Genomic DNA, 27,005 nt, shown 5'->3' with positions numbered 1-27,005 from the left:
GCACTCGGCACGACAACAACATGATGTCTGCCCAGGTGGATCCAGTATCTTTGATTACATACCCAGCACGCCTAGGTATCATTACTCGGGGCTCAGGCGCACTGCACCGCACTGCAGGCTTTGTCGATCTGCTGCTACACCACAAATGGCTAGGTTACGTGAGAAATGAAAACGACCACCACGATCCACTTCGAACATGACGACTCAGTGTTGCGCGCGCGTGCATAACATAACGCATGAGCAGTTCCTTTGGCGCTTTCATCGCAGCTCTGTTGAGGTGCTGTGGGATTGCAAGGCCCTTCATCGTCCACGGACGCTGCCACATGCGCTGGCTACTGCCGGCGGCTGCCACTGCTTCCATGCCCAGACTTTGGTCAATCCCCGTCGCAATGCACATGCACACTGGTGTCGTGAGACTCATGCTGTGTCAAAGAACATGACGACGGCGTCTGCAACTGGATAATGGGAGCGAGCATATGCACATCACCGGGCCATGCACACCTCGGGAGGACGCAGTCTGCCCACAATGGTGTAAGGTGGTGCTAAGCCTGAGCACCATTCGAGGGCGCATCGCGCTGCTCTGTGCTCCTTGTACAATACATGAAGAGACAAGGCGCACTGAGTGCGTCCATCTAGGCGAGAGACTGTAGTGGATGTGGGCATTGGGGGCTGGTCAAATGTGGGGGGACAGCCGCACAACCTGCATTCGCGTGTGAGCCCAAGGTCCAATCACAGGGCGTCAATGGAGCTCATGGGGAGCGTCATTCGAGCTGAAGAGCCTAGCCCTGGAGTTCTTTGTTTAACAATAATCCATGGATATCATCAGAGGTGGGATGGTTGTTTGTACATATGCACCAATGCTGGTGGAGGTCATGTCGAACCGAGAAATCCAGAACGCACTGCCCAAGACGTCGTCTTCCACGGTTATCAAAGCATGGTATGCCACTCGAGAGAAGCATTTCTCGAGACAGATTACTTGCATTGTGGCTGTCTTGTTTCGACATCTTCGACATCGCATCAAAACCCAGCAGCATTCCTTCGAGTTTTGAGGCGCCAACATCCCGGTGAGATCCACTCCACCACTGCCGGGTTGCACGCCGACCAAGACCATTGAGATGATGTTCGGGCATATGTTCTGTCGTCGCGACAAAGACGGATGGCAAACGATGGACGGGCAGATGCCAATGGCAGGACGATCGTTTGTATTGTCATCACGCGGGAGAGAGCTCTAGAACCCCCAGTGTGGTAGCGGCGGTCCGAAAATGGTGATGCTCGACCAGCGGAGCTGCACCCGCAGCTTCCACGAAATAGCAATCTCTCCATAGCGATCATGGTATCTCCTCCTCCAGGAAAGCGAATAGATATATGTATATGAGATGGAAATGACAAGCAAACGTCTCGGGACAGATATCATATGGCATCGATGATACCGTAGATGACAACAATCGGGTGGAAGTGGAAGCAAGATCGGCACGAACCCTTCGCGAACCGGCAACCCAACTTTGCTTCTTTCGCCCACGGTTCTGCCACACCGGCTGCCGTCGTGGTCGGGTCCAATCTATTCTCAATCGTGATATCCTTCCTTCCGTGCTTCACTTTCCACGTTTCCTTTCTCCTCTACATCACCAGTGTCTCGCCCATACATTCCCACACACAGGCGCCAGACTTGTCGACCGAGTCACATCTCCGCGGTGACACCCACAGCAAACTCGCCTCGTCCGTATTTCGGGAGCTGCATACGTCAGACGCCAGAGAGCCTTTGCGCTTCGTTCACATTCAAAACACTCGCAACCATGTCGAGCCAGCCGCTCCTTTCCACCGCTCCAGGTAAGCTTCTGAACGCAGCAGAGAACTTGCGAAAAGTCTGCCAGAACTGGTCGCGCCTATGCCAAGCGACCCAATGCTGGGGACGGTCTCGCAAAGCACTTCACCATACAGTCTTCAGTGCAATTCCAAGAAGTCCTCTCACAATGCTAATCAATCGTTCTCCGCTCCAGGCAAGCGCATCGCCCTCCCCACCCGTGTCGAGCCCAAGGTCTTCTTCGCCAATGAGCGTACCTTCCTCAGCTGGTTGAACTTCACAGTCATTCTCGGCGGTCTGGCCATGGGCCTGCTGAACTTCGGTGACCGCGTCGGCGTGATCTGCGCTGGCATCTTCACCGTCATTGCTGTCCTCAGCATGATCTACGCCCTCACCACTTTCCACTGGCGTGCGAAGAGCATTCGCCAGCGTGGCCAAGGTGGCTTCGACGATCGCTTTGGTCCCACCGTTTTGTCCGTGGCTCTGCTCGGTGCTGTCGTGGTCAACTTTGTCCTCAGATTTACTTTCGGCGAGAACAAATAAGAACCTGGCCTTGGGTTTCGGGGATAGATGCGGGGAATGAAGCAGAAGAATGGAATATGGCTGGGAAGGTCAGAGCCGTCGAGTGTCGATCCTGCTAAGGGAATCCTCGATTGGGAGAGAGGATACGAAAATGACGCGGACACGGGACTCTGAGGCGATGCATCCGCAGGAGTCATGAACTGGCTATGGATTCGAAAGCTCAGGCAGGCGAGCATCGGCGTCCTTCGGTTTACGAGATCCTTTTCTCATGTGCACATGAACGAATTCATATATATGCCTGTATCTATTCATCCACGACTGTTCGATCTATCAAGAAATGCTCTTCACAGATGATCTGGCAGCCGCCGATGACCAACAATGTGGCGTGGAATCAGAGTCCGTTGTTGTGATCGACATTGCAAACAAGACGCTCGCATCGTTCGCAGTCAAACTGTGATCAAAACTACGTAAAATTGCAGAAGGGCCGGGAATAGGAATGTAGCTAGCTATCATCATCTGCCGGCAACCAATACGGCCTAGACAACAACCCAATCCACCTGCTTGAAGAAAAATCAGAAGGACTCGTCAAATCTCATCGAGTATCGTAGCTGAGAGGCGAACACGGAAAATGAGGTTTGATGGTAATCTGAACGAAGTGAACAATTCATCACTAATTCTACAATCGAAAAGTAGGTATTCATACATGGCCCTGAAGGTGGGTTTTTTGGTGGCATCCTCCCAGTGATGCTATAGCACAGAATCCAAAAGCTCTACATACAACTCCGCGCCTTGCTCTACCCACACATTACGATCGCGCTTCGGATGATATCCTCTGCCGCGCCTGTACCATCAATTCACCAATCTTGGCCAGCTGTGCCTCGTTCAACTCCCGGGATGGAGCGGCCTCTGCGCTCTTCGCCGCGTTCAGTGCCGCAAGGGCTTGTCGTGGTGTGGTCATCATTGCAATCGCACGGGCCTCGCGGGCCTCCTTCTTGGCCTCTATCGCAGCCAATTTGGCCGCATACTCGGGTCGGGCTCGGAATTTGCTGTATTTGTTGCGCAGCTCATCGATCACTTTCAACGGCATAGGAGCGTGGATCAATGAGGGCTCGAAAGTGACTTGATCGCGCAGTTTATTAGGAGTGTCGTTATCTGCGTGGAACTCGGGCGGGGCCGCAGCTTTCTCGACCCAGGGAATAACGGTATGTGTGCCTGGGATCAATCGTAGACCTCTTTCTTGTTCGCGCTTCCACAGATCAAAAGCGGCTCTGTGAGCTAAAGAGCCCTTAGATACTGCATATCTTCTTTTGAGGTTTCCCCCCTCGGGGACGATGGGGACGTGGATGAGCTTGTCGATGATTGTGTCTCGAATTTTGCCGGTGATAGGGTCGGGCAGAGGAAACACTAGTCGGAGGTCGTCGATGTGAAAAGCCCGCTCAAAGGGAGCAATATCCTGTTTGTTCGTTTCCCGCATATTGTGGGGGAGAGCAACGTAATGGCGATTGAGTCCTGACACTGTCACAGACTCCCTGGTCTCGTCGAAGTCGTCCGAGACAACCCCGATCTTGCCCTTCTCCCGCCCCCTCATCACAACGACGCGGTCACCCTCTGCAATGGGAAACCACTTTGTCCAACCCTCCTCCTTGACTTCAGGAAGTCGGTATGCAATGGGATCAATGGCACCGTAGGTGTTCAAGCGGTCACCCGCATCGCGACGTGGTGCTAGCGGGCCCAACTCCCAATCTTCTTTAAAGCTCTTTCGAGCCTCTTTTCGCGCCTCCTTGAACACACCAGTGATCTGTCTGGCGTAATCCTCGCGGTTTCGGCGCAGTTCCATGGTCAACTTCGATTGGATCTTGGTCTTTTTCTTCACCTCGTTGATCTTGGCGCGGCGGACGTTCGGCAAGTCATTTTTGGAGCGGCGCACGACTTTCTCAATGGCTTTCTGCATGTTGGGTGCGCGGTGGATGAAGAAATGGCCGCGGCGTGGACGACCATCAATAGAAGTATACTCACCCGACTCTATGTCTACAGTAGATGTGCGTCGACAAATGTGCGGAGTTCCTTTTTTGGGTTTAGCGCGCTTTGTCGCTACCACACAGCGCCGTTCGGCATCACTTCTCCAAGCACTCTTCCCCTGTACCGCAACGACGTTGTGCCGACAAGGTCATCAACCATTGTGTACTGCCTGACTGAAAAATCCTCCGAGTAATAGGTACTCCTATCGCTATTACTGCTGGTTCTGCGCCTCGTCCCTGGCTGGCAATCCCCAAGTAGGGCGTCGACGCTCAGCTACATTATAGAAATGTCCGTTCAACAGCGTCCATGTAGTTGTTGATCGACCACCGAGCATCGCATTGACATTGTTGTAGTCTCTCTATAATACCGATTCGTCTCATCATCACACGAACCAGATAAATCATAACCCTCATCTGCGGTAAAGGTGGCCGGCATCACTGCTGAACGGATTCGTGCAACGCATCATTTCCCACCCAGCCCGTTTCGCGGTAATCTCATCGCTGTGGCTGTAATCTTTTCGCATCGCAGCTCGTGATCTCTTGTGGCATACTGCTCAACCCAAATCGACATGCCTGCCGCCTCACGTCTACGCAGCGCCTTCCGCTATCCAAGCGACGAAGATGGCTCCGACGAGCCTGCCGAACTCGACGAAGAGCACCAAGAGCGCTTGATCGAGACTCTTGCTCGAGAGGACGCGGCAAAGAACGAGCTCTACCGGCGCCTCTTCCTCGCAATTCCTGCACTAGGCGCCTTATTCTTCCTCTACACGTTCGCCTTCGCGGCGGCGACAGCTCGCGAGCGATTATTCGCCGTCCTTGCCCTCACCAGCCTGGTCGGCACGGCATACATCCTCCATTTCATGCCGATACGGCGCGAAGGCAAAGGCAAGCGACCCATGTACAAAGTGGAAGCTGATAAAGGGCCGATTGAGAAATACATGATCGCGTTTCAGAGCGTGCTGGTGGTGTTGCTGCAGCTGATTGCAGCGGTGAGCTGGTGGAAAGGTGCACATCAGAATGCATATCGAGAGTCGCTCCCGCTCGTCATATTCGCGTTGACCATGTTTGCTCGGCAGCAGCTGGCACCGCTTAACATGGAAGAATTGCACAAGGCTCGATATGAGTTCAAAGGAGCATGAGTGATGAGTATGCCAATTCATTGAACTTTGTGCGGAAGCCTGTCGAGGGAGAAGAAATGCTCGCAGAGACGCAGGTATCGCGCCACAGACGCCATGCGCCTTCGATGCAGCATACGTGCCTCAAGCGTACACTTAACCCAAGTCTAACGCCGATGCTGAGGCTGGTACCAGAAGTATTCGGCACAAATGTTCACCCATTGATCCCTAGTCCGGGAATATCATCGACATCAACAACAACCTCGACTACTCCGCAGCCCACGTCGAAAGAGCCACGCAGTCGAGTTGACCAGCGGAGATATACGGTTGCCGCATACATATGCGATACACAGTGAAGTCAGGGATGATGCGTGGTGGACACGCTCGTTGTATACGACTAGATTTACATCCTTGAGTCAGGTTTTCAAGAGGTGACTGCTCTTCCTGACATAGAAAAACGGACACGAAATCGAAATATCGGTCGGACGAGTCCAACCATCGATATTCATCACACGAGTTCATATTTATATAGTGCAGCGGCTATGCCACCTGGGCAAAGGACTATTTAGGAATGTGTATCTCAGAGTACCAAACAAACAGCCTCCTCTCGTGAAACGACGGATCACAAAAACTTTTTTCGGGTAGCCTGCAAAACTTCTACCAGTCTATTGATCAATTGTATCTCTGAACTTGAGCACCGCGTTGCTCATCAGAAGTCCGTCCACGCCGCTCTGAAGATCGAGCACACTGATCGGCCGTCTCCGAATCATCTCTTTACTGTAGTCCGCGATGAGGACCAGCCCGGCTTCCTTGACTGAAGGAATCAATGCCGGCACGAGGTCGAGTAAGCGCGAGCTGCACACCAGCCCCATGAAGTTGTTGCTCTGTGCGATGCGCACGGATTCTTTGATAGACATGTCGGTGCGGCCGCAGCTCGTGACCATGTCATCTGTGGGTTGTGGTTGACCGTCGACTGTGGAAGCAACGCCGAGCTCGTTACACAGTAGAATGGGGTCTAGATCTGGGTCAGCGCGACTTCATGGATGCATCAAGTTTGCGACATGAACTTACAATTAGGTTGTTTCCAATTGAGTGCAGTACACACGTCAGGGTTGTAACTTGAGAAAACGAAGTTCCTCAAAGGACTGTCTTTCTTCTCCCTCAGGTGGCGCGCGTGGTCGAACACCACTTTGAGGATGCTATCAACCACGAAATTGATGTTCTGGGTAGGTCCCAATTGTCGTGCGTCTTCTTCGGCCCGAGTTGGGTAACAGACATGGAGCTCAAGATGGAGATCAGCCGGCAGGATAGCCAAAGCATTTTGCAGCGATGTGTAGGAGCGTGCTACTTGCACGTGTGAGTGCGCCAGATTGTCCGGGTGGATTCCGGATCTCACGAGATCTTCGATCACTTTCTGGCCTCCGCCAGCAGCGAGCCCGATCGATTCGAACTCAGCATATGTGACCCTGCTGACCAAATCATTTCTGCCGCTGGGAAGGGCCCAATCATTGTAGAGGACTGGCACACCATCTCGAGTGACTTGCACGAATAGTCGTAAGAAGTCACCCGACAAGCTGCTTCCAGTGATGAGATTGCTCGGATGGTCGTCATACTGCGTGGTCGCCTTCCAGTAGGTTGCAAAATGCGTGATTTCTAGAGGAATTCCATGGAAGGGAGTCACTACTTGGAAGCGGAAGCTGATACGTCCAATTGTGCGGAGTCGAGGATCGAAGAGTTCCAAATGCCATTTGCCGGAGCTGCTGCTCTTTCCCGTGAATACACGACTCGATGCAGCAGCGCGAGCAATGACTTTGCTGCCGAATGTCGGGTAAATATCAAAGTCAATGCTGAACGTGCTCAGATTTTCGATTTGAAACGAGATATTCTTGTAGTCATCCTGCACTGGCAGCGGCAAATTTCGTGGGATCAGATCGGAAGATTTCGATGAAATGGTCAGACGGGCCGCGGGGTATTTTGTATCACCATAGAACTCGATGGCATCACTATCCAGGCTATCAAATGATAGCAGGATGAAAGTCTTGGTGGTATCCAAGAAGTTGTGACCATACCGGCGGAGTGGAATAATCGGGGGCGGCAGTATGAGGGATGGGATGATCTCAGAATCCGGGATAGAGATTGCCGGGGTGCCTCCAATCAGCGGTGCCCGAACATCTGCGGAGATCACTGCGGAATCGATTTGTGCCCTTGAGTTCGATTCTTCGACGGCCCGAGCACAAGCATGCGCAATAAGTTGCATGCATTCAAGCTGGCCTTCCCACGCAGCGTAGTACATAGCCGAAAGATCCTTCTCGTCGATTGCTGCCGGGTTGACGTTGAATTCCAACAGCTGACGAACGTTGTGGATGTGGCCTTCCGAAGCAGCATGGAAGATCGGAGTCCATTGATAGAGTTTGTCGGTCTGATCCATGTTCACTCCATAATTCTTCAGCATGACCAGAATCTGATTGTCGCCTCCAAAGCGTGCAACGAGATGCTGCGGCAATAGGCCCTCGGCATCCGGAAGCATCTCGGGTCCATGCCGGAGGATCTGCTCGACAATCGCAACCGAGCCATGCTGGCAGGCAAGGTTCAAGGGTATGTGGTCTGTCGTGCCAGTGGGGTTGACGACCGCGCCATATTCCAACATTGCCTGCGCGCTCGCCGCTTGTGAATGTACGATACTATGAATCAATGGCGTGAAGTTGTCCAAGTCTTTGGCGTCGACGGTATCAGGTGCGGCGTCCACGAGCACCCTGACCATTTCGATCCTCCCATGCATGCATGCATAATGCAAAGGCAGTCGGCCGTACACGTCAGGGGCGCGAATGTTCGCTCCCTTATCGAGAGCCGCTTGAAGAATATCCAGTTTTCCGCTCACAGCCGCCTCATGAATACAGTTGCGCTCGTTAATCTGATCGGCGTAATTGAAGTCCACCAACCCCGTCTCATACAGCAGAGTCTGAGCGGTGGGCGCGGCGGTGTTGACGGTGTTGAGGAAAACGCGGCTGATTCGTTCTGCAGAATCCTCGGTACCTGCTACTCGGCTCGACCATTCCCGCACCAATCCCACGTTGCCAGCATTGATTGCCTGGAGTACTTGATTCTCCACTTCTTCATCCTGTCCTGTAGGCTGTGCTCTGTTTGCCAACTCGACCGCGGGTGTGAAAGTGATTTTCTCTCCCTCGGCCCATGCTTGTAGCTCCAGTAGGCCTGTCGTGGCCCGGTCGGAAAGGTCGCTAATCACGTCCCGGTTGAAGCAAGGCTGCACGTCGACTGCCCTCGAGAGGTAAAGCTCTTTGGTCCGCGACTGTAAGATCAATCAGCATGCGCTTCAATAGCAATTAGCAGGAATGGACGATGTGAAGCACCTTCGAAGTTTTGTCCCACTGCCAGATGTCAGCTCAGACCAAAAAACGGGCAATGGGAAAACTGAAGACCTTTTTGAGAATCTTGGAGAAAGCGGTCTGGTTGACCTCAACGAACTGTTGTAATTTGTCCAAATCGCTGCTGAAGAGGCGGAATCCTTCGTCAAGGGTGACATAGCTTGATGACAGTTTCGACGCTCCAGAAGAGCGAGACTGAAGAGCATTCTTCTTGTCCAGGAGAGTGCGCAAGCGTAGTTTCAGCTAATAGAGATATCAATATTGTATCCACATCGCTTGTTCGACATCATTACCCACCTCGGCCTCTTTCTGCAGATAGAAGGTATTGACCTTCTCTAATTCTCGTTCGAGTCGGAAGAAAAATGTCGCTTTGTTGGCTTGCAACGAGGCTTGGTGGTCCTGGAGAGGTTCGCCATCGCTGCCATGGTGGTTCGCGCTCAACACCGGTGTAGCACTAAGCTTCTTGATGAGCTGCAGGCAGATGGTCAGTTTGCGGTCCTCTGACGCCTGGCCAGGATCTGTTGTAAGAACGAACGTACCTTTTTGAGCGCTTTGTAGTCTACGAAGCTTGCCGCATATTCGGGAATGTCAAGCTGCCGCTTCTGGATATGCTTTCCGAACTTCCTGGGTGGTTCTCGGTGATCAGCAGCGCGTTAGTAAAGGCGCGGTATAGTGAGCACGTACATGTTGGAAGCTCAGTAGAAATAATCCGCGGAGATGCTTTCCGGTATATGGCCAGACAAGATGTCGCTGTTCTTGAGTGAGGATAGCGCAGTATCACAGCATGCCCGGAGCTCCGAATCAAAGCGGCGGCCGGCAAGTGAGTTCACAGGCGGCAGCGCTTGCTGCGAATCCTGAGCATTGAGACAATTGTGAAGATGTCCTTCGCCAGCGACGAGGTGAGCAGCTACTGTCGGTGGCACAGTCGAATGATGTAGCGCATTAACACTTGGCTATGACAGCAGTAGAAAAATTCGAGCTGGGTCCAGGACACTGTCACTAGTGACCGACCTTAGACACAAAGCACGTCGGATGATGAAGGCCAAAAAATGTATGGGCGGGATACGGTTGAGAGCTCGCAGAGGATAGCAGCAGCACCTGCATCAGATGCTGAGGTCCAGCAGTAGCAATGTGGGTATGGCGTCTGTGGGTGGAAACATTCATTGGCTGACTATATAGCTGCTGCAGCTAGAGATAGATTTACATTTCCTACTGGCAACACGAAGCTTTCACGGTACAGGACATCTCTCGATCACTTGTTATTGAGTGACTGTCTGCGCGCGCAAGGATCTACTGTCAGTCCTGTGCTGTTTGGAGGGGAGGGACTGCATCCTTCCAGGCTTACATGTGAAAAGCACGAGTAATGATAATGATACGGTGTGGGGAGACGGAGAGAGGGAAAGCGAGGGGCGGCGGCGGCGACCTCAACTCATCCATCAGCCCCAGGTGCACCTGGCATCGAGGGGTAAAAATCCACCAACGCTGATCAAGGTTCCATGGCGGCTCATCATCACGGGGATCACCAGTCTTCGTCTTTGGCGCAATTGGAATTCTCCAGGGCTCTGAAAGCAACGATGGTGGTAACTAACAGCATATCATTTGATCTTGCTATCTGCGCCGCTTCCATCTTTGCAAACCTCCAAAGGTTATCTCAGAAAGAGAGCATTTGTGTTGTCGCTCCAACTCGCCCTGCGCAGTGTCCATAATCAACACTGCCAAACCGTAGACCGACAGTGTTATTTCGCGATGGCTCTAGGGTCAAAACGGGTTCTCTAGCGTACCAGACGAGACCGGAATGACCAGCGTCCCGTCAAAGAGAGCCTGTCAAATCGAGTCTTCTGCTTATCCCGATCGTTCATACCGCCAGAATTCCGTGACCATGACCATGATCGTGATTACCATCCGCCCGTGGTCCAGCTACACACTTGCGATCATGTGCCGGCAAGAAATACGAATATCACTGGGGGTACTGCCTCATCAGAGGACGCGATCCAGCGCTGCAAGCCTGATGATTGCGAATCATCACAGCGAGTAGCTCAGATTCAAGGCCTGCGTGCGCCAAAATAGACGAATAGCAAGCATGGCACGATGCACGTTGTCGTGGACTTGTTCACATCTGCACAGCGTTTCCTGGTTCGCAGCGGCCGCTAGTGACGTCGCTTCGAGACGAGCGCCTACGATTGGCTCATGACTTGTTCTCCCTCGCCCAGGTACCTGCCACGGTGAAGATCGTCTCGAACACCGGCGAGATGTGCGACATCTCGTGGCTGACGAATACGTTGTGAAGCTGATCGTGCTGATGCAAAGCATAGATTGTGCCCTTGCGTCAGCTGTGTCGCTCGATCCACGTGATGCAGGCATGTGCGTTGACAGAGCCCGGATCCCAATTCGACGTGAGACGTCATTGCATGCTCCTGAGCAAGTGTTTTGCTGCATGCATTGCTTGTTGTTGGGCCCTGCGTCCCAAAGACACGGGAGAAACCACCGGCATTTACCTGACGCGCATCGTTTGATTCGGTTGCATCATGAGACGTCTTGTCTCGGTATGGGTTTTCTGGTGGATCGGACGTCGTCCTGACGTAGAGAGTCCGGGAGCCGGAGCCATGCCGACTTAGGGTTTGGTCAAGACGAAGTGGGAAACCGACCTCAGCACTGAACGAGGGTTGATTGACAAGCGGACAACGTCTTGCGCCACGCTCTGTTCACAAGGCCAACGGAGGCACGAGAGACGCCCTGATGAAAGGTTGTTGACAGCGAATTCCTTGTGTCTTGAGGATCGGAGCAGCCAATCCGACTTGGTGTGTTCTTGTACATGCAATCGAGCCCCAAGTGTAACCCTAGTCATACAATGGTCTGCTAAGCACATTGTTCCTGGACCCATTGATGGGAAGTTGTCGAGGTCGTCATCTTGGTACGCTAGATGGGTGGCATAGCCTATCAGCACATGATCTTACCGGAGACAGTCGACGTCGGTTTCTTGTCACTTGTTCGTCGATGAAAGGACGCAGGTATCATGTGCGAGGTTCATGCAGACTGGGCCCCGATGCTGATCTGGCAGGCCTGTTTCGAGGAGCAGAAGCGGTCGCAAATTCGCAGGACGGTGCAAGAGTCTCGATCTCCAAGTCTACTTGGCAGCTCTCACCGCACCTGTGTGTGCGTCATTGCGATGCGATGAGTTGAAGTCGGCGAAGCTGGCCGCTCGACAACGGCCCAACACTCCGTCGCACTACCCTGTCCACATACAGTAAGAGCGAGCGATTTGCTACGGTGTAGAGAGCGATTTCTACAAAAGCTTCTGCTAAGCACTACTTGTGGACTTGTCCTCCATCCTGCAGTGATTACGCGGTGTACGAGTAATATGCAGTGTATGCAATGTAGCCAGCATTGACGAAGATGTGCCCAGGTGGACAAAGAAATTTATCACGCAGCAAGGGTTCGTTCCATTAGAGCAGCGTTGGCGACACTGCATCGTTCAATGAAATAAAAATCACCGTCTGCAGCAGCGTGAGCTCCACCCAAGCAAGCTACTGTAAGCCGCCCACGGATTCTGCAGCTGGGAGCTGCATCGACCGCAGACACGTCGACTTGAAATGTCTTTGTGCTGTTCCTTCTCCTCCAAGTTGCAGAAATTGGACAAAGTCAAGCTTCGACCAAGCACCAGCTAGACACAACCCACATCGGAGAGAAAAATATTGCTCCCGAGGTTCGTCGCTGTGGTACACGACTCGTTCTCTTGTGCAAGACGAATCCCTTCGACTGGAGCTCGGTCGTCAACGACAGCACAGCATGGAGGCCCAGGAACTGGACGACGGTCTCGCTCTCTCCGAAGACTTGGTGAAGTCCCCTACACACAAAGCAGCGACGACCAATTCCCTGAACTTCGATGGCCTGTTGGACCCGCCATTGTTGCTACATGAGGACTTACGCGAAGGCAATGGTGGTCAGGCCTGGCCAGCGGGCATGATATTGGCCAAATACATGCTCCGCCGGAAACAGAATGAACTGAACGAAGCGTCAGGCATGTGAGTACAAGGTCCACGCGAGCGATGACATCCCCATGTGTTGCTGCTGGTGCGGCACTTTTGCAGCATACGCATTTCGACTCGCATGACGCCCGAGAAAAGGCAAAAGGATTCACGACTGACGAAACTGACCGCATCATCAATCGCAGTGTGGAGTTGGGAGCGGGAGGTGGACTGTGTGGGTAGGCGAGCACGCGAGCAATTCCTATGTGCCGCCCATACTGAACAATGGCATTTTTCCCACAGGCTCGCGCTGGCGATTGGATGTAGGCCAGATAGCGTGGTCCACATCACGGATCAGACGGCGATGCAGGCGCTCATGCAGCAGAATATTCGCCTGAACGCATTGGAGGGTCGCGTGGTTGCATCGGTCTACGATTGGGGTAAAGCTCGGCCGGAAACCGTCCCGCAATTCCCTTCGATCATCCTCGCCGCCGACTGTGTGTACTGGGAGCCCGCCTTCCCATGGCTGCAACAGACGCTGCAGGACCTCATCGGGCCCGAGACGACGTGTTATTTCTGCTTCAAACGCAGGAGACGTGCCGACATGAATTTCATGAAGGCGGTCAAGAAGGTCTTGCTGGTCGAGGACATCACCGACGACCCGGATCACGAGGCATACGCGCGCGAGAACATCTTCCTGTAGGCCTTGTCCCATCTTCCTCTCTCACGTGCGATATCGGACGAACCAAACTTCGTGAAATTAATTTGGAAGTACGCAGGTGCACAATTCGGCAGAAGAAGAAATGACAAAGCAAAGCTGGCCGCTGTCTGATTCGCGGGCCGTATTTCGCGCTGTTGCTTTCGTGGCGCGCGGCCGACTCTGACGAGAGCTCTCGGAGATGATACATATTCTACTCGAGCCGTGTTTCCAATGCAATGGGCGGCGCGTACACCTGTTACAACAGCTCGAGGTGGTGGCCATCGTCAGCTTGCTGCATGGTGGTGTTACTGCTCAGCGTGCCGATTTTTCCATAGCCAGAATCCTGAGGGAAGCTCATTCGATGGCGCTCGGTTGAAGTGGTGGGGTCTCTTTCTCTCTCCCATCAGGCGCGGGTCATTCAATGCTCAGGTCTCACATTTGGTCATGATGTATTCAGCACGTCCGCAAGTTCGAAATCATGACGCTGACTTCGTGATTTTACCTTCGGACGATCATTGAAAAGTATATTATGCAGTCCCAGCGCAAGCACTGTCCTCTTCAGACTGCCCAGCGTTCTCGGCGGATACTTGGCAAGTCGGGGCGAATTGATTGGAGTGCCTTGGCGCTTTGCCCCGCTACCGTCGTGTAATTTCCCTTGGTGAGGATCGTCTTTGCCTGGGCGCGTTGAGACGCTGTTCGAGACGCACCCAATCATCGTTATACCGGATCATCAACATGTAAATCAAATCATGCAGCTATCCCAATCTCCTTGCCTCTACACCAAGCCTGAGCTAGGCGAAGGTCGACATCGCGCAGGTATCACGAATGTATACGTACACGCACACTCACTCACACACCCCCATCCCCCCGAGTTCTCTCACTTCATGTCTGCAATGATTCCAGACTAGCGTGAAGGAGAATAAGTCAGGCGGGTTTAGCAGGTGTGCTCGCTCAAGGTGTGCTAATAAAAAACAATAAACCATGATCGAAACGTTCGCGGGTGGTGAATACGTGAGTACGGGACGAATGCATGAGAAAAAAAAGCCACCCGGTGTGGAGCGCAGCAGATGTTCCGGTCATTTTACTGGTTCATCATTGGAGGTCAGCCACAGGGCTGCAGGACGTGTGCACCCTCCGGTGGTACTTTTCGTTGCGACTTCCTTGCAGCAACGTGGGATGGCTGCTGAAGGATGGCTTTCCTTCGACATTGTGGTGTAGGCGTGCGTGTACTCGGGCCGGTCGGGCAGTCGATTTACGAACAGCTATGGAGGGAATTGGAGATGTTGTGATCAAGCATGAATGAGGATCTCCGTCAGTCCTCGGAAGATGTCGAATACGAGGCGAAGAAGAAGCATCCAGACCAGACGATGGTGGTGGGTTTGAACGATCTCTGTGTGGGTAATGGACAAATACACGCCGGACTTGTGCTGCTGTTGAGAGAAGCGCAGTGGAGCCGTAAAGGGCCGAAATCACGCCCGAGGAGAAGTAGCGTGGCCTAGGGTCTGGCCTGTGGAAAGTTGAATAGCGCCGACCCACACTGAGTACGACGAGATGGAGAGTTGAAGAGACTGCGATTTGATGCCCTTACTCGTCCACAGTATCTATGCAAGATGCCCTCATCCTACCTGATGGGTAGAGAAGGAAGGCAGGATATTGTCGGAACAAGGGATGACACTGGTTCAAGATGAGAGGGATCAGTTGGAGAATCCCTCCGGGGCTTCACCCAAAAACAAGAAGGGGACTGGGTGACGATGATGGTGATGATGATGTAAGGAAGGAAGAGGCGCTGGCCGGCGGTGCATTGCAGTGCAGTGCAATCCAGTACAAGACAGCCAAGCGCCGAGAACAGCAGAAGAAAGGACAGCACAGCCCAGCATCCAGCGCACGTACTCTAGAGGGGTGTGTGTGTACAGTATGATGAGAGAGAAGTCTGAGCTGGGTGGTGAAGGCGCGCGCGCAGCCAAGCAGGGGAAACTCTTCTGCGACAAGGACAAGACACTACTCCTGATAACAACGTCACACATCGACGGACAATGGGAATGGGACGGCAATGGCAGCGAAATTGTCCAGTAGACCGAAGCGACCAGTAGAAGAAAGCGCCCGGCCATGTTACAGAATCAATTTACCACTTGGCCGCAGTCGCCGCCAAGAGTTGATTTGCGACCTCAGAAATGCTTGGTTCTTGGAGCCAAGGCCACGCTTTGCCTGATCGGCCGACGATGCAGGTGAGAATCGATGCACGGCAATAGGAAAGACTGTGGTAATACAGCACTGTAATAGCCCTGGAGAGGGCCTCGGGCGGCGTGATGCTTGTCGGAATGGGCCTCTCAGCAAATCGGCGCCCAGAAACGGCGCCTCTCCACCAGTGCTCTCGACTGCTTCGCCTGCGACTAGACGGGCTTGGGGTCAGTCCACGGTTGCCGTTCGATCCGAGCTCAGACCCCCCCCATCGCCCAGTTGACGCTTCCCCCATTGCGCACTGCAGGCGCGAACTCACTTGCATTCCATCCATCATCAATCCCTCCACCATCGCGCGCCCGGGGTGGGATGTGGATGTGTGTACTGGAATAAGTCTGTGTGCGCGCGCGCGACCACTTTGGTGTGGTGTGGTGTGGTGGGTGCGTACTGTGCTGCCGCCAGCCTACCCTCTCCAGCCGAAACTGCTGTTCCACGCCCACCGCAGTTCGTACTGCCACCGTCCCATCCATTCCATTCAACCCCATCGTGCCTGGCTACACTCTCTGGCGCCCCCAGGTTTCGATTCTGTCATGCGGGCCCTCGTCCCGTTCATATGAATAGCTTCACCTCGCCTCGACAGCCCACCTCCGCCCTCTCTTTCGGTCTCTCAATTCAATCCTTCACTTCAACGACATGGACCAGCAGACCAAAACCATCTGTGGACGAGCTCAATCTACGCACAAACAGCTGGATTTGTATTAGCCGGAATCGACTTTTCTTCGACACACAACCCAATCGCGGACATACATCGGTTACCGTTTGATCGACTTTCCGCCTGCTTCCCAATTTCCTCAGCCAACGATTGTATCACTCTAACTTCGTGTTCTTCGCGATCTCTACGATGAAATTCAACTGCTTTCGCCGGGTCTCTGACCATGAACTCACTCTCGAAGAGGCTCCTCGTCGAGTCAGCTCTGGAACTATCAAGCGTGGCATTCGCCGTCAAGGAACCGATCTCTCGATTTCATCACGTACCAGCTCCAACGCCAGCATTGCCAGGCTCCCTCCTTGCCGAGGCTCAAGTCCTATCATTGAGGCCATGATGATGCCTGTGCCTCCGGAACCTCGTCCTAGCAGATGCCTCCGATTATCACAGCCGAAGACTTACAGCAACATCGTGTCTTCCATGAAGGAGACTCGAGGCACCCGGGATTGGCGAAATTTCGACGTCTTTCCCACTGACGATACCGACGACTTCATCTCCGCTGACGAGGTTGCACGGGAACGTGCAGCCGACTGCGAGAAGAAATGCCAAAGATTCGACCGGATCTCGTCAGCCACCAAGTGAGACGTCACCGTTTCGGTTCCACTTCCCACCACCAAAATTGTGTGCATGTCGCACTTTCGGGTGGAACGGATTCGGGACTAGTTTCTCACCCCACAATCGGAGACCGACTCGCGGAGATCACCGTCCATCATGCGTCCTTCTTGGAAATTGGAGACCCTTTTGCATCGGCATATATCATGCCCTGCAGCCGCAGGGCAGGCCTGGGATGCCCATGTGAGCTCAGCCGCATGTGTGCCTGTCTTGGTTCCCGATAGATCGACATACACGCTCCTCTCGTCTCTGGCATATATACTCTGCCTAGCTGTGGATCGATATGTTCGACAACAACTCAACCATGTCGTCTTCATCGTCTGACTCTAATGACGAATGTGCTCGTGCGGGTTCAACAAGCTCGACATCCAGCTATGACTCGATGTCCAGCTATGACTCCACGCCACCTCAACCGGGTCGTCCATCTTCTCAGGCATACGAGGCCCTCCTAATGCCCACACCTCCTTATGATCACGATGCAGAGTCACAAAGATCAAAACTCTCCAGCCAGCGTCGCGCATGGAAACGGGACGTCTTTGAAAACGCCCTGGTCGATTGGAAGTCAATTCCAGCAATCGAAATGTCCGAACACGACCGTGATCATCTCTTACGCCGACCTCATATGCGCTGCGACTCTTCTCGTCGTCACCACGCAGAGGTCATAGCAGCGGCACGCCTCAGGCCGCTCATGACATCTACCGACACCTCACCTCTTGCAGACAGGACAGCATCGCTGTCCCTACATCGATCTAAGTCATTGGAACCCGGCAAGGTTACCATCATCCAAGACCAGGGTCTCACCACCATCATCATCGATGATGAAAACATGATTGACATGATTGGGTGACAGCACCATCATCTCAAACTACGAATTGTATGAATTATTATTACCAACATTGGGCGGTACCAGCGAATTTTTCACATGTGCATATTGGGCAGTGACGGGGCTCACGAAAAGCGACAGCGATAGCTGGTGAGGATCATTGGGCGGGAGGAAGTTTGTTTGGGCGATCTGCATGCATGTTTAGCGAAGGGCAGCACGAGATGTGACATCGCTCACCGAAAAAAGCGAGCGCAGGGGTCGTGGGATTTTTCTTAAGCGTGGATCCCGGCCACTGCCACAGACATCATTTTTAATTACCTTACGAAGATCAAAAAATTATAATATTTGGAACGAAAGCTACCCTGTCCTCGTTGCATCATCACCGCGGCCGATTTACATGTGCTCTTCCGCTAATACTATGATGTAGACGAAGCCTCGGTCGTCTGTAGACCCGACGATTGGGCCAAGATAATGCTGCAGTAGTAGTCCGTGGAGCCAGTGACGTGGGTGGACGAACGAGAGAGCGACGATATTCGTGGAATTTTGCGGGTTCAGCTGCAGGGTCGTGACGATCTCATCTGGCTTAGCGCGGTCATTTTCGGCGAAGCTGGATCATAGTCGCAGCATCTCCGAAAGTCGATCCCCGAATCGAACAGCCACACAGCTGGACCTGACAACAGCAGCACCAGCGGACGATCATCCTTCCGTTGAAGGCAATACTCCACCTCCACCTCCACCACCACCATCATTATCATCATCATCACGCCCAGGTCCATCATGCTACCTGGACTACGCACTCGCCTCGGCGCCACACGTCAGCCTCCACAGATCCTCCGTCATGCCCTGCAGCGCCGAACGATCATCGCCGCACCCAAACCGGGTTCAGGCCCGCTGATGGAACGTCGCTCCGACCGCGCGCTGCCCGAGATCTCCACGGGCAACTACCGATGGCTCCGGACGTTGCCCGTATTCGCGGCCATCATGGTCGCGTCGGCGCTGGCGATCTTCAACTACCAGAAGACGAGCAGCTCTGTGGTCAACAGCACGCTGTATGCGCTGCGGACTAACCCGGATGCCAGGAGGATTCTGGGAGATGAGATTTACTTTGCTAGTCAGATTCCATGGATCTCGGGGGAGTTGAATCAGTTACATGGAAGGATTGATATCAGCTTTTGGGTGAAGGGCACCAAGGGGAAGGGATTGATGAAGTTCAAGAGCGTGCGGAAGACGAGGATGGGATTTGTGAGTTGCCTGCATATACCTTGATTGGTGTATGAACTTCTATAACGGAAGATTTGTTGCTGACCACGCCTTTTGATGCAGTTTGAGACGACGGAGTGGAGTTTAGAGCCCGAGGGAGGGAACAAGATCTCGCTTTTGGATGCTGAGGGTAAAGACCCCTTCCACCAAGAAACCGCCGACAAGATTGCCGTCATCGAATGAAAGGCTTCACTGTCCCAAGCCTGAGCCGATGAGGGAGCTCGATGAGTGACTGAGCGCGCCGACATTCATGCACGGTCTGGCTACCATGCTGGTCGCTTGTCACTGCATTTGTCCATGACTGATGACATTTCGCAAACCAGGAGCAGCAACTGAGCTTTGTTCCCGTGCCCTGACCTCTCGCCTGAGCCTATTGAGCTCGAGCAAACCGAAGAGCGAAACACTCTCGATTGAGGCAATGACGAACAAAGCTTTGCTCTTGCTTGCTTCCTTGCTGCCGCACACACACACTTCGCTCGCCTTTCTTCCACGACGAGGAGGTCAGCCTACGCCGAGGAAACGATTGTCGACCCATTCATTTCAACGGGAAACAATCGCGGCGTTAGCCGCAATGTTGCATTCCGACAGGACTTTGTCACTCAACACAAGCTCAATAACCAGACGGGATCCACAATGTATAAAAGTGGCTCAACAGATCTTGTATGTTACACACAGGCATTAAAACACCTACTGCATGTGGGAGATTGTAGCACAGTACCCAAAATAACCCAATGACACCTTGCGAACGGAATGGTTGAGTAGTGCGGGAAAATGAAAACGCATTCCAAAGAGGTAACATATATACATATATAGAAGAAAGGATCACAACAATCTTGGAATGGCAAATCCAAGCCCCGCATACAGCACACTCCCAATATTTCGTCGCGATGGCGACGCGCCAACTCGCTCAAGCATCAATTATCAACTGGAACGCTAAAGACCTGGAGTTACAAGCATCACTCACGCCGGAGGAGCGGCAACAGTATGGCACTTATGTCCTTGTGTACAGCTACGTCTCAGGCGTGATGAGAGTGCTGTCCTCAGACGATCTGATAAAACGTAAGGCCAAATCCCCTGCAAGCAAGACTGGAATTTTGAGGTGATGAATTGGGGGACTAACAGCGACGAGCGACGAACGATCAACAGAAGCGCTCCTAGATCTCTACAAAGCGAATTTCCCATCCGGCGCATTCAAAGCCATACCCTGCCCAAACGACCTCCACAAGCCGGGACTGTACGTCGACGCCAGGACCGGGATTTTCAGCATTCTCGAATCATCAGGGATGCCGGGTTCGAGGACGTTGCTGAAGGATCTGTGCTGGATGAGAAAATCGGAGCTGTGCAGGATTGCGTGGTTGAATGGTGGAATGCGGATTTGCTACATTGATCGGGATGGGCTGATCGATTTGGAAGAAGGTGAACCGGTTGCCGCAGTCGAAGGTCAGCCTACGAGGAGCGATGTTGGATCTTTCAGGAGCGACGATTGAGTTTATGAGGAGTGATGGGCGATGCTGTGCTTGGCGTTTGATTAGGAGTGGACATGGAGATGTGTACTGTACTGAGGCATGTCTACTAGGAGTTTCACTGGGCGGCGGTACGAGCAAGAGTCATCACCAGACGTGCATCATTGTGATGAGAATATGTGTCTGATCGTTCAGTCCTCAATACGATTAATGCATCCTGCTTCTCTTTTGGAGTGCACGTATTCGTTCATTCATGATGCGACTCCATGGATTCACTTATTAGCTAAGCTGTGTCTATGCAGCCCGGATGACGTGTAGGACGAGATGCGTCGTTCAAGTACCGCGATAACAGTGACCATGTACATGTAATAGTGGCCGTGAAAGTGGAGGATAGTCCGATCCGATCGATCGGATAAACCTATAATAATTCTGACTAGGCACCTAGTGATAATCACGAACGCATGGATCTCACGATTTCTCAAGATCTCATGCCCGTGGCTGGCGTTGTCCGCCCGCCGCAAAGTTTGGCGACGCACTAGCCCGCGATGAACGGTTCTATGACGACACTGTCCTCGAGAATTCATCCGATCATGACAATTTGTCGCGTCGTCGATATTTCACATTCATAGCCGTGCCTGAAACTGGTTCAAATCGTCGAGTCTGTGCCCGCCGTGGTTGTCGTACCATACCTACTGTACGTGTGAGCGTAGAGATCTGGTGAGCTAGTTATCAAGGTAGACAGTGGAACACTCGATCATTTCCTTCCTCTTCTCAGACATCCTCCTCTGCCTCTTCCCTCTCCTCCATTGGACGCTCTCCTCGCACGCACTTTGACCTTCTCTGGTCATTCGTGCTACTGGGGATCTCCTCCTCGTATTACACATGAGCAGCAACGGCGAATCAAGCGTCCAGAACACGCAGAACCCTTTCGAAATGGGCCAAAAGATGGAGGGCCAGAAGCGCAAGCGCGTGTTGATCGTGGGCGCTGGTGCGGCTGGCATGTCCTGCGCTCACCACCTCTCCGAGCACCCCGACAAGTTTGATGTCACCATTGTCGATGCCGTCGACTATTGCGGAGGTCAGGCGTATTCGATTCCTCTGGACAAGGAGAAGACGGGTGCTTCATGGCTGAACCAGGGTGTGCAGGGAGGTTCCTACATCTTCCACCACACATTGACCATGTTTGCGCGCAATGGTTTTTGGGCGGATCCAGTGAAGCTTCAGGTCTCCTTCGGCAAGGGCGAGAGCTTCTGGAGCAATGTCTACCCAACAAAGCTATTGAAGAAGCATGAGAGCGAGGTCAAGAGATTTTACTGGATGCTCAAGATTGTTCGCACCCTCGAGGTCTTCTTCGCATTGCTGCCGATTAGACTATTGGTTAAGCTGTTTTGGTTCAGCACCGAGTTTGCCAATACTGTCGCTTTACCAATGGTCGCCCTGTTCCTCGGAACTGGAAACTACACTCAGGAAGTTCCCTCGATGATGCTTGAGCGTCTCTGCACCAGTCCTACCTACGGCATGTGGTACCCCCCGGACAAGCAGAGTGTTGCTTCAAACATCCCACCCATGGTCGTCTTCCCAAACTTAAGTGACTTTTACTCGACATGGAAGAACAACCTCATAAAGCGTGGTGTCAATGTCCGCCTTTCGACCGAAGTTACACAAATCATCAAACGTGATAAGAGCGGAGTTGTGGTGAAGATCATCAAGCGGACACCAGTGGAGGATGGACACAATCCCAACTCTGCTTGGGTCCCAGATGATGTCGAGGGCTCCAAGGCCGATGCCGATGCGGTCGAACACACTGAGGAGTACGACGAGATTGTTCTCTGTGTCCTCACCGACACTGCCAAGCGTATCCTCAAGCCGACCATCACCTGGAACGAATCCCGCGTGCTCGGAGGCGCCAAATTCGCCAACGACATCACTGTCACTCACCAAGACCACGAATACATGAAGCGCCACTACGAGAATTTCTACGATGAGAGCCTCGCTGTCGAACACCTCAACGGTAAGGACATGCGCACCCGTTGTGACTACGCCAAGGAGAACTTCAAAGCCATGTACCTGATCCGCATGTACCCGGAGGACATGACCAAATTAGAGATGTGCTTCGACTGCACCAACTACCAAGCCCAATTTCCTCCAGAAGTGCCCTTCGAGAAGCACGTCTTCCAGACCATCTTCCTGAACAAAGAGCGCGACGGCAAAATCTGGACCATCGACGAAATCGACGAGAGCAAAATCATCCGCAAGGACTGGTGGCACCAGCTCTGCCACAGCTACAGCCACTACCTAAAAGTGATCCCGTGGATGTGGACCCTGCAAGGCAAACGACACACCCGTTACGCTTCATCATGGACCCTTGTCAACGCCCACGAGACAGCCTGCATTAGCGGCATCAGCGCGGCTGTGGACCTCGGCGCCGATTACCCTGCGGATCTCGAGCGCGACAAGTTCGCTTTTCTGGCCTTCCGGTTGTACTACCTCCTCATCTACGGAAAGTGGTACCGTCGCAAGGCGACCAAGAAGTCCCGCGAGGGTGAGGGTGCCCAGTGGGCTACGGGCAATGAGTATGGTAGCTTCTACGATGGTCCCGGTGTCCAGACTGGCACCGACCGGTTGATTTGGCGCAAGGAGGTCGAGGCTGGTCGCAGTCTCGAGAAGATGTGAATGGTGTAATACCCGTGTTTAGGATGTAATGATGGCAGATATCGAGGAGTTTCTCTTTGGAAAGTAATGACACCCTTTTTCGTAATTCGTACCGAGCTCTTCTATAGTACATACCCTATCCTCTCCTTCGTTGCACCATCTCTACTCGCTCTCCACTATTTGAAGGCAGTCGTTTGGTCTCTGCAGCACCTGCAACACCACCACTGGTGATAGCCTTTCGAGTGGAAGCCTCTCTCGCCTCTCGGACTTCCATCTTACTCAAGCCCAGCTCACCTGCATATTCTCCGAACGCAAGCACGATCTCCTCGAGACCAGCTTTGATGACCTCAAGAACCTGGCGAATGTCGGCAACTTCACGATCGCGTTCCGAGAAGAGGACATCGGTCCAATCAGGCTTCAACGTCCGCGTGAACCTCTCCATCGACCGGATCGCTGCAGTGAGGGTACGGATGATGACGGGGATATCCTTCGAGACGCCGCCATATTGCGCTTCCGTGAGAGAGCACACGGCCAATTTGGTCAATGCACGGACGGCGTAGATGACCGTGACACGGTTGCTATGCGGCGTGCCGAAAGTCACGGCGGAAGCTCTATATGCGAAAGTCTGGCGGAAGGCCTCGCCGACAGGCATCTGGAGGAATTTGACCGCGTAGCTGTTGGCTTGGGCGAATTGATCCTGGACGATTCGTTGGCGCTGCTCTTTCGGGAGGATTTGGTCGGCGCTGCGTTGGATGCTGGCGACGGGGTTGTGACTCGTCGGCGATTGACCTATTGATTTTGCGAATGTGCCCACGGCCTGAGCGAGGTCCTTCTTGGGCTTCAAGAACATGTCTGGTCTGTCTTGTATGCCATGATTGGCAATTTTCGGGAGACCGATGGAGGCAGCATTAGCATCATCGGCCAGTTCTTGTGTTTTGGGTGCTGAAACAATTCTTCGACCATAGTCATCGACACTGTTGATCCTTTGGCCGATCTTTGAAATCTCAGCCAGACACTGGTCGCAGATCTGCCGCCATGTGCTTCCTCCAGCGCGGTCCACCTCGATGAAGATTGTTTTCCTCCGAACTTCAAATTGCGTGCAGATGATGTATAACTCCCAGAACGCAAAAGTTCTTGGCACCTCCCTCTTGCTCTTGAGACCGGTAATCAGGCTTCCGTTGGGGTCCTTGCTTCGATGCAACAGAACCCCTCGCACATCCTTAATCTCGTTGGTCAAAGGTTGTCCCTTCTTCAACGGCGGCTGGGCGACGTAGACTGCGAAAGTCGCGTTGGAGAATTCCCATAAAAGCGCAAGCAAGAAAGCGCCGAAGAATGCTTGCCATGCCAACCGACCGAAATTGAGCAAGCCAGTCGGTGGTGCGGAAGGGGGAAGTTGACTGTAGAAAGCGCGTCCGACCATGTACGTCCAGCTCCAAGCAGTCCGGCGCAAGACCAAGAAGTAGACCGGCAGTGTGACAAACAGGATACCAACAACCGTCAGCTTCAACGCCCGATGTGCAATTCCTGTCGATCGCCCTGCTAGTAGCTGCAATGACGGCGGCAATTTGCTCAGCAAAGATGCCGATGCGTTACTCCCAGACGAAGCTTGCTCTGACTTCTGCGATGCCGCATCGTCAATCCATGTCGGTATCGCGATCTGGTCGTAGTCCACTGCCAAGTGCCTGGTCGCCTGGATCAGACCAAGGAGCACAAATAAACAGCGCAAGAATATTGGATTCTCATTCAATCTGGCTCTTTCGTAGGTCCTCCCAAGGTCGATCATTCCGAGGCTGTCCTCTGGCTTACTCGACCACATGTATACCTCTCCGAAGAACCACCCACTCCACATGTACCAGCCCACAGTGTGTAACGTGCTTCCCAAGCTCTTGGACTGTGTGATTGCTGCAAGTGCGGCCAGTGCTGGCCCATTGGCTGTGCGCTCCCCGACATGCATGTTTGCGACTCGCACAATAAAGACAGCCATACATGGTATGAGAAGGAGGATGGCCCTCACTCCAGCGGCCCCAATGGGAAACCATGACCAGAAGATATGTGAGTTGGTGCCGATGAGGATTGATGCAAGCCAACAAGCTGCGAGGACGATGCCTGCGGAAGATGTGAAGCGACGATGGAGCGCTGGCGTAAGGAAGTCTTTGTATAGTCTTGTCCGTTCTTGTGGCTTTGCTGCAGCAGGAGCTGATTGCGAAGCTCTGGGAGCAAAGAGAACGCCATTCGATGCTGCCATCGCGCGGAGGGACAGGAGCCTGCCGACTGTATCTCGTGGATGTGGTAATACCGACCCTTCACGAAGCTCGAATTATTATCACCTCCAGACGAAGACGCGCCCGTTGCCAGTGCAGCCGACGCGCGAGTCATGCGCGACTTCACATGTCTCCAGCGTGAGTTCCGCTTATCTCAGCACGACGTATCATGACGCCACACGCGACGACCACGCGGGAGAGTCGGCCAGAGCCAAGCCACAGCAAGCGACACCTGACGTACCGGACTTTGCGAGCAGGCAGCGCCTTTCGCGACAACATCAACTTCGAACCTCACACCCACGATAAACATATAACGAGAACTCTGTGAACATCCCCGACAGCCATGTCGTTCAACGACCGCCGACCAGCGGACCTCGAAGCGCAACCCACAACATGGCGACGCCAGGATGACCCGGAATACCAAGACGACCCCGAATTCACCGAATACACCACCCGCCTCTCCGACAAACTCTTCAGCCTGACCTCCAACATCAGCCGGCTGAGCAACCAAGTCGCCCTGCTCGGCACGAAGAAAGAAACCGACCGCGTGCGGGAGCGAGTGCAGGACCTCCTCCAGGAAACCGGCGATGGCTTCAAGGAGATCGGTGAGGGCGTGAAGAAGGTGCAGAGCTGGCACGACATGAGCCCGAGCCAGAAATACACGAGCGGGAAGCTCGGCCAGGAATTCCGCGCCAGCCTGAATGAATTCCAGGCCATCCAGAAGCAAGCGCTCCAGAAGCAAAAGGCGAGCGCGAGCGCGGCGCGCACCGCGCTGGATTCGGAGGCCGGTCCGACCGCGGACGCCTCGGGTGGGGGATCGGGTCAGCAGCAGCAGTTGCTCCAGCAGGATCAGATCCGACTTGCGGATCAATCGGAGGTGGATTTCCAGGAGTCGCTGATCGTCGAGCGGGAGAGCGAGATTCGAAACATCGAGCAGTCGGTGTCGGAATTGAACGAGCTGTTCCGGGATGTGGCGACGATGATCAGCGACCAGGGGAACATGCTGGACACGATCGATGTGAATGTCATGAACACTCGGGACGATACGCGGAACGCGGATCAGCAGTTGCGGACGGCGAGTAGACATCAGAAGAGCGCGAGGGGGAAAGCGTGCTGTTTGCTGGTGATTTTGGCGATCATATTGGCGGTGGTGATTTTGGCGATAGTGTTGTAGAGGAGGATTGGGTCTCTGGGCGGTTCTTCTGTATGCTGGAGTTCTTTGGGTTTGCACACGCATTTTGTATATGATCATAATTCGCAGGAGCACTCCGACAAGGCTCAATGGGTGGAATGAATAAATCATTTGAAAATCATATCTTCTCTACGATATACGCTTTTTCCTCTCGGAGGTGATGTGAGAGCATCGTATCGTGCAGAGTATGCATGCAATGCTCATGTGGAAACCAGTAATTGATACCAAAGCGCCTAAAGTTATAATGTATAGGAAGTCGAACCCAAATCCCGATGTATTTCACCCCTTTCCAAC

The 27,005-nt window shown here is 53.3% G+C and overlaps 12 protein-coding genes across 12 annotated transcripts; 9 read left to right on the top strand and 3 right to left on the bottom strand.

The window, feature by feature from the left end:
• Window positions 1-1,793: 1,793 nt before the first annotated feature.
• K489DRAFT_390241 (uncharacterized protein) lies at window positions 1,794-2,344 on the top strand (the record flags this gene model as incomplete). Its single annotated transcript, XM_033606584.1, has 2 exons — window positions 1,794-1,827; window positions 1,998-2,344. The coding sequence occupies 2 exons, from the start codon at window positions 1,794-1,796 to the stop codon at window positions 2,342-2,344; spliced, it is 381 nt and encodes a 126-aa protein (XP_033457179.1).
• A 611-nt stretch (window positions 2,345-2,955) lies between these two features.
• Window positions 2,956-4,320, bottom strand: K489DRAFT_382895 (uncharacterized protein). Its single transcript, XM_033605484.1, has one exon. It carries the CDS (start codon window positions 4,272-4,274, stop codon window positions 3,129-3,131), a length of 1,146 nt encoding a protein of 381 aa, XP_033457178.1. The 5' UTR covers window positions 4,275-4,320; the 3' UTR covers window positions 2,956-3,128.
• Window positions 4,321-4,477: 157 nt separating this feature from the next.
• K489DRAFT_47701 (uncharacterized protein) lies at window positions 4,478-5,801 on the top strand. Its single transcript, XM_033608652.1, has 2 exons — window positions 4,478-4,630; window positions 4,696-5,801. The coding sequence occupies exon 2, from the start codon at window positions 4,911-4,913 to the stop codon at window positions 5,478-5,480; it is 570 nt and encodes a 189-aa protein (XP_033457177.1). The 5' UTR covers window positions 4,478-4,630; window positions 4,696-4,910; the 3' UTR covers window positions 5,481-5,801.
• A 156-nt stretch (window positions 5,802-5,957) lies between these two features.
• On the bottom strand, window positions 5,958-9,891 carry K489DRAFT_382893 (ankyrin). Its single transcript, XM_033605483.1, has 7 exons — window positions 9,524-9,891; window positions 9,379-9,463; window positions 9,137-9,310; window positions 8,894-9,082; window positions 8,825-8,842; window positions 6,528-8,763; window positions 5,958-6,471 (listed from the first exon to the last, which is right to left on the bottom strand). Coding segments are annotated over exons 1-7 (3,054 nt in total). The 5' UTR covers window positions 9,526-9,891; the 3' UTR covers window positions 5,958-6,121.
• A 2,576-nt stretch (window positions 9,892-12,467) lies between these two features.
• Window positions 12,468-13,779, top strand: K489DRAFT_47749 (uncharacterized protein). The gene is made up of 3 exons (XM_033608653.1): window positions 12,468-12,857; window positions 13,011-13,503; window positions 13,584-13,779. The coding sequence occupies exons 1-3, from the start codon at window positions 12,626-12,628 to the stop codon at window positions 13,609-13,611; spliced, it is 753 nt and encodes a 250-aa protein (XP_033457175.1). The 5' UTR covers window positions 12,468-12,625; the 3' UTR covers window positions 13,612-13,779.
• Window positions 13,611-14,081, top strand: K489DRAFT_47681 (uncharacterized protein). Its single transcript, XM_033608651.1, has one exon. The coding sequence runs from the start codon at window positions 13,736-13,738 to the stop codon at window positions 14,021-14,023; it is 288 nt and encodes a 95-aa protein (XP_033457174.1). The 5' UTR covers window positions 13,611-13,735; the 3' UTR covers window positions 14,024-14,081.
• A 2,502-nt stretch (window positions 14,082-16,583) lies between these two features.
• Window positions 16,584-17,030, top strand: K489DRAFT_324572 (uncharacterized protein; the record flags this gene model as incomplete). The annotated part of the gene is made up of 1 exon (XM_033601770.1): window positions 16,584-17,030. The coding sequence occupies one exon, from the start codon at window positions 16,584-16,586 to the stop codon at window positions 17,028-17,030; it is 447 nt and encodes a 148-aa protein (XP_033457173.1).
• Window positions 17,031-17,210: 180 nt separating this feature from the next.
• K489DRAFT_47605 (uncharacterized protein) lies at window positions 17,211-18,332 on the top strand. Its single transcript, XM_033608650.1, has one exon. The coding sequence runs from the start codon at window positions 17,344-17,346 to the stop codon at window positions 17,905-17,907; it is 564 nt and encodes a 187-aa protein (XP_033457172.1). The 5' UTR covers window positions 17,211-17,343; the 3' UTR covers window positions 17,908-18,332.
• Window positions 18,333-18,660: 328 nt separating this feature from the next.
• On the top strand, window positions 18,661-19,326 carry K489DRAFT_324147 (DUF1783-domain-containing protein; the record flags this gene model as incomplete). The annotated part of the gene is made up of 2 exons (XM_033601738.1): window positions 18,661-19,125; window positions 19,207-19,326. The coding sequence occupies 2 exons, from the start codon at window positions 18,661-18,663 to the stop codon at window positions 19,324-19,326; spliced, it is 585 nt and encodes a 194-aa protein (XP_033457171.1).
• A 1,871-nt stretch (window positions 19,327-21,197) lies between these two features.
• On the top strand, window positions 21,198-23,657 carry K489DRAFT_382884 (FAD/NAD(P)-binding domain-containing protein). The gene has a single exon (XM_033605482.1). It carries the CDS (start codon window positions 21,489-21,491, stop codon window positions 23,277-23,279), a length of 1,791 nt encoding a protein of 596 aa, XP_033457170.1. The 5' UTR covers window positions 21,198-21,488; the 3' UTR covers window positions 23,280-23,657.
• Window positions 23,395-25,503, bottom strand: K489DRAFT_324349 (uncharacterized protein; the record flags this gene model as incomplete). Its single annotated transcript, XM_033601750.1, has 2 exons — window positions 23,395-24,444; window positions 24,475-25,503. The coding sequence occupies 2 exons, from the start codon at window positions 25,501-25,503 to the stop codon at window positions 23,395-23,397; spliced, it is 2,079 nt and encodes a 692-aa protein (XP_033457169.1).
• A 359-nt stretch (window positions 25,504-25,862) lies between these two features.
• On the top strand, window positions 25,863-26,771 carry K489DRAFT_433593 (t-SNARE; the record flags this gene model as incomplete). Its single annotated transcript, XM_033608521.1, has 1 exon — window positions 25,863-26,771. One exon carries the CDS (start codon window positions 25,863-25,865, stop codon window positions 26,691-26,693), a length of 831 nt encoding a protein of 276 aa, XP_033457168.1. The 3' UTR covers window positions 26,694-26,771.
• Between the last annotated feature and the right edge of the window lie 234 nt (window positions 26,772-27,005).

Source organism: Dissoconium aciculare (assembly GCF_010015565.1).
Source record: "Dissoconium aciculare CBS 342.82 unplaced genomic scaffold K489scaffold_11, whole genome shotgun sequence".
Lineage (NCBI taxonomy): Eukaryota > Fungi > Ascomycota > Dothideomycetes > Mycosphaerellales > Dissoconiaceae > Dissoconium > Dissoconium aciculare.
The sequence above is the reverse complement of the archived record's forward strand: the minus strand, read 5'-3'. Positions and strand labels throughout refer to the sequence as shown.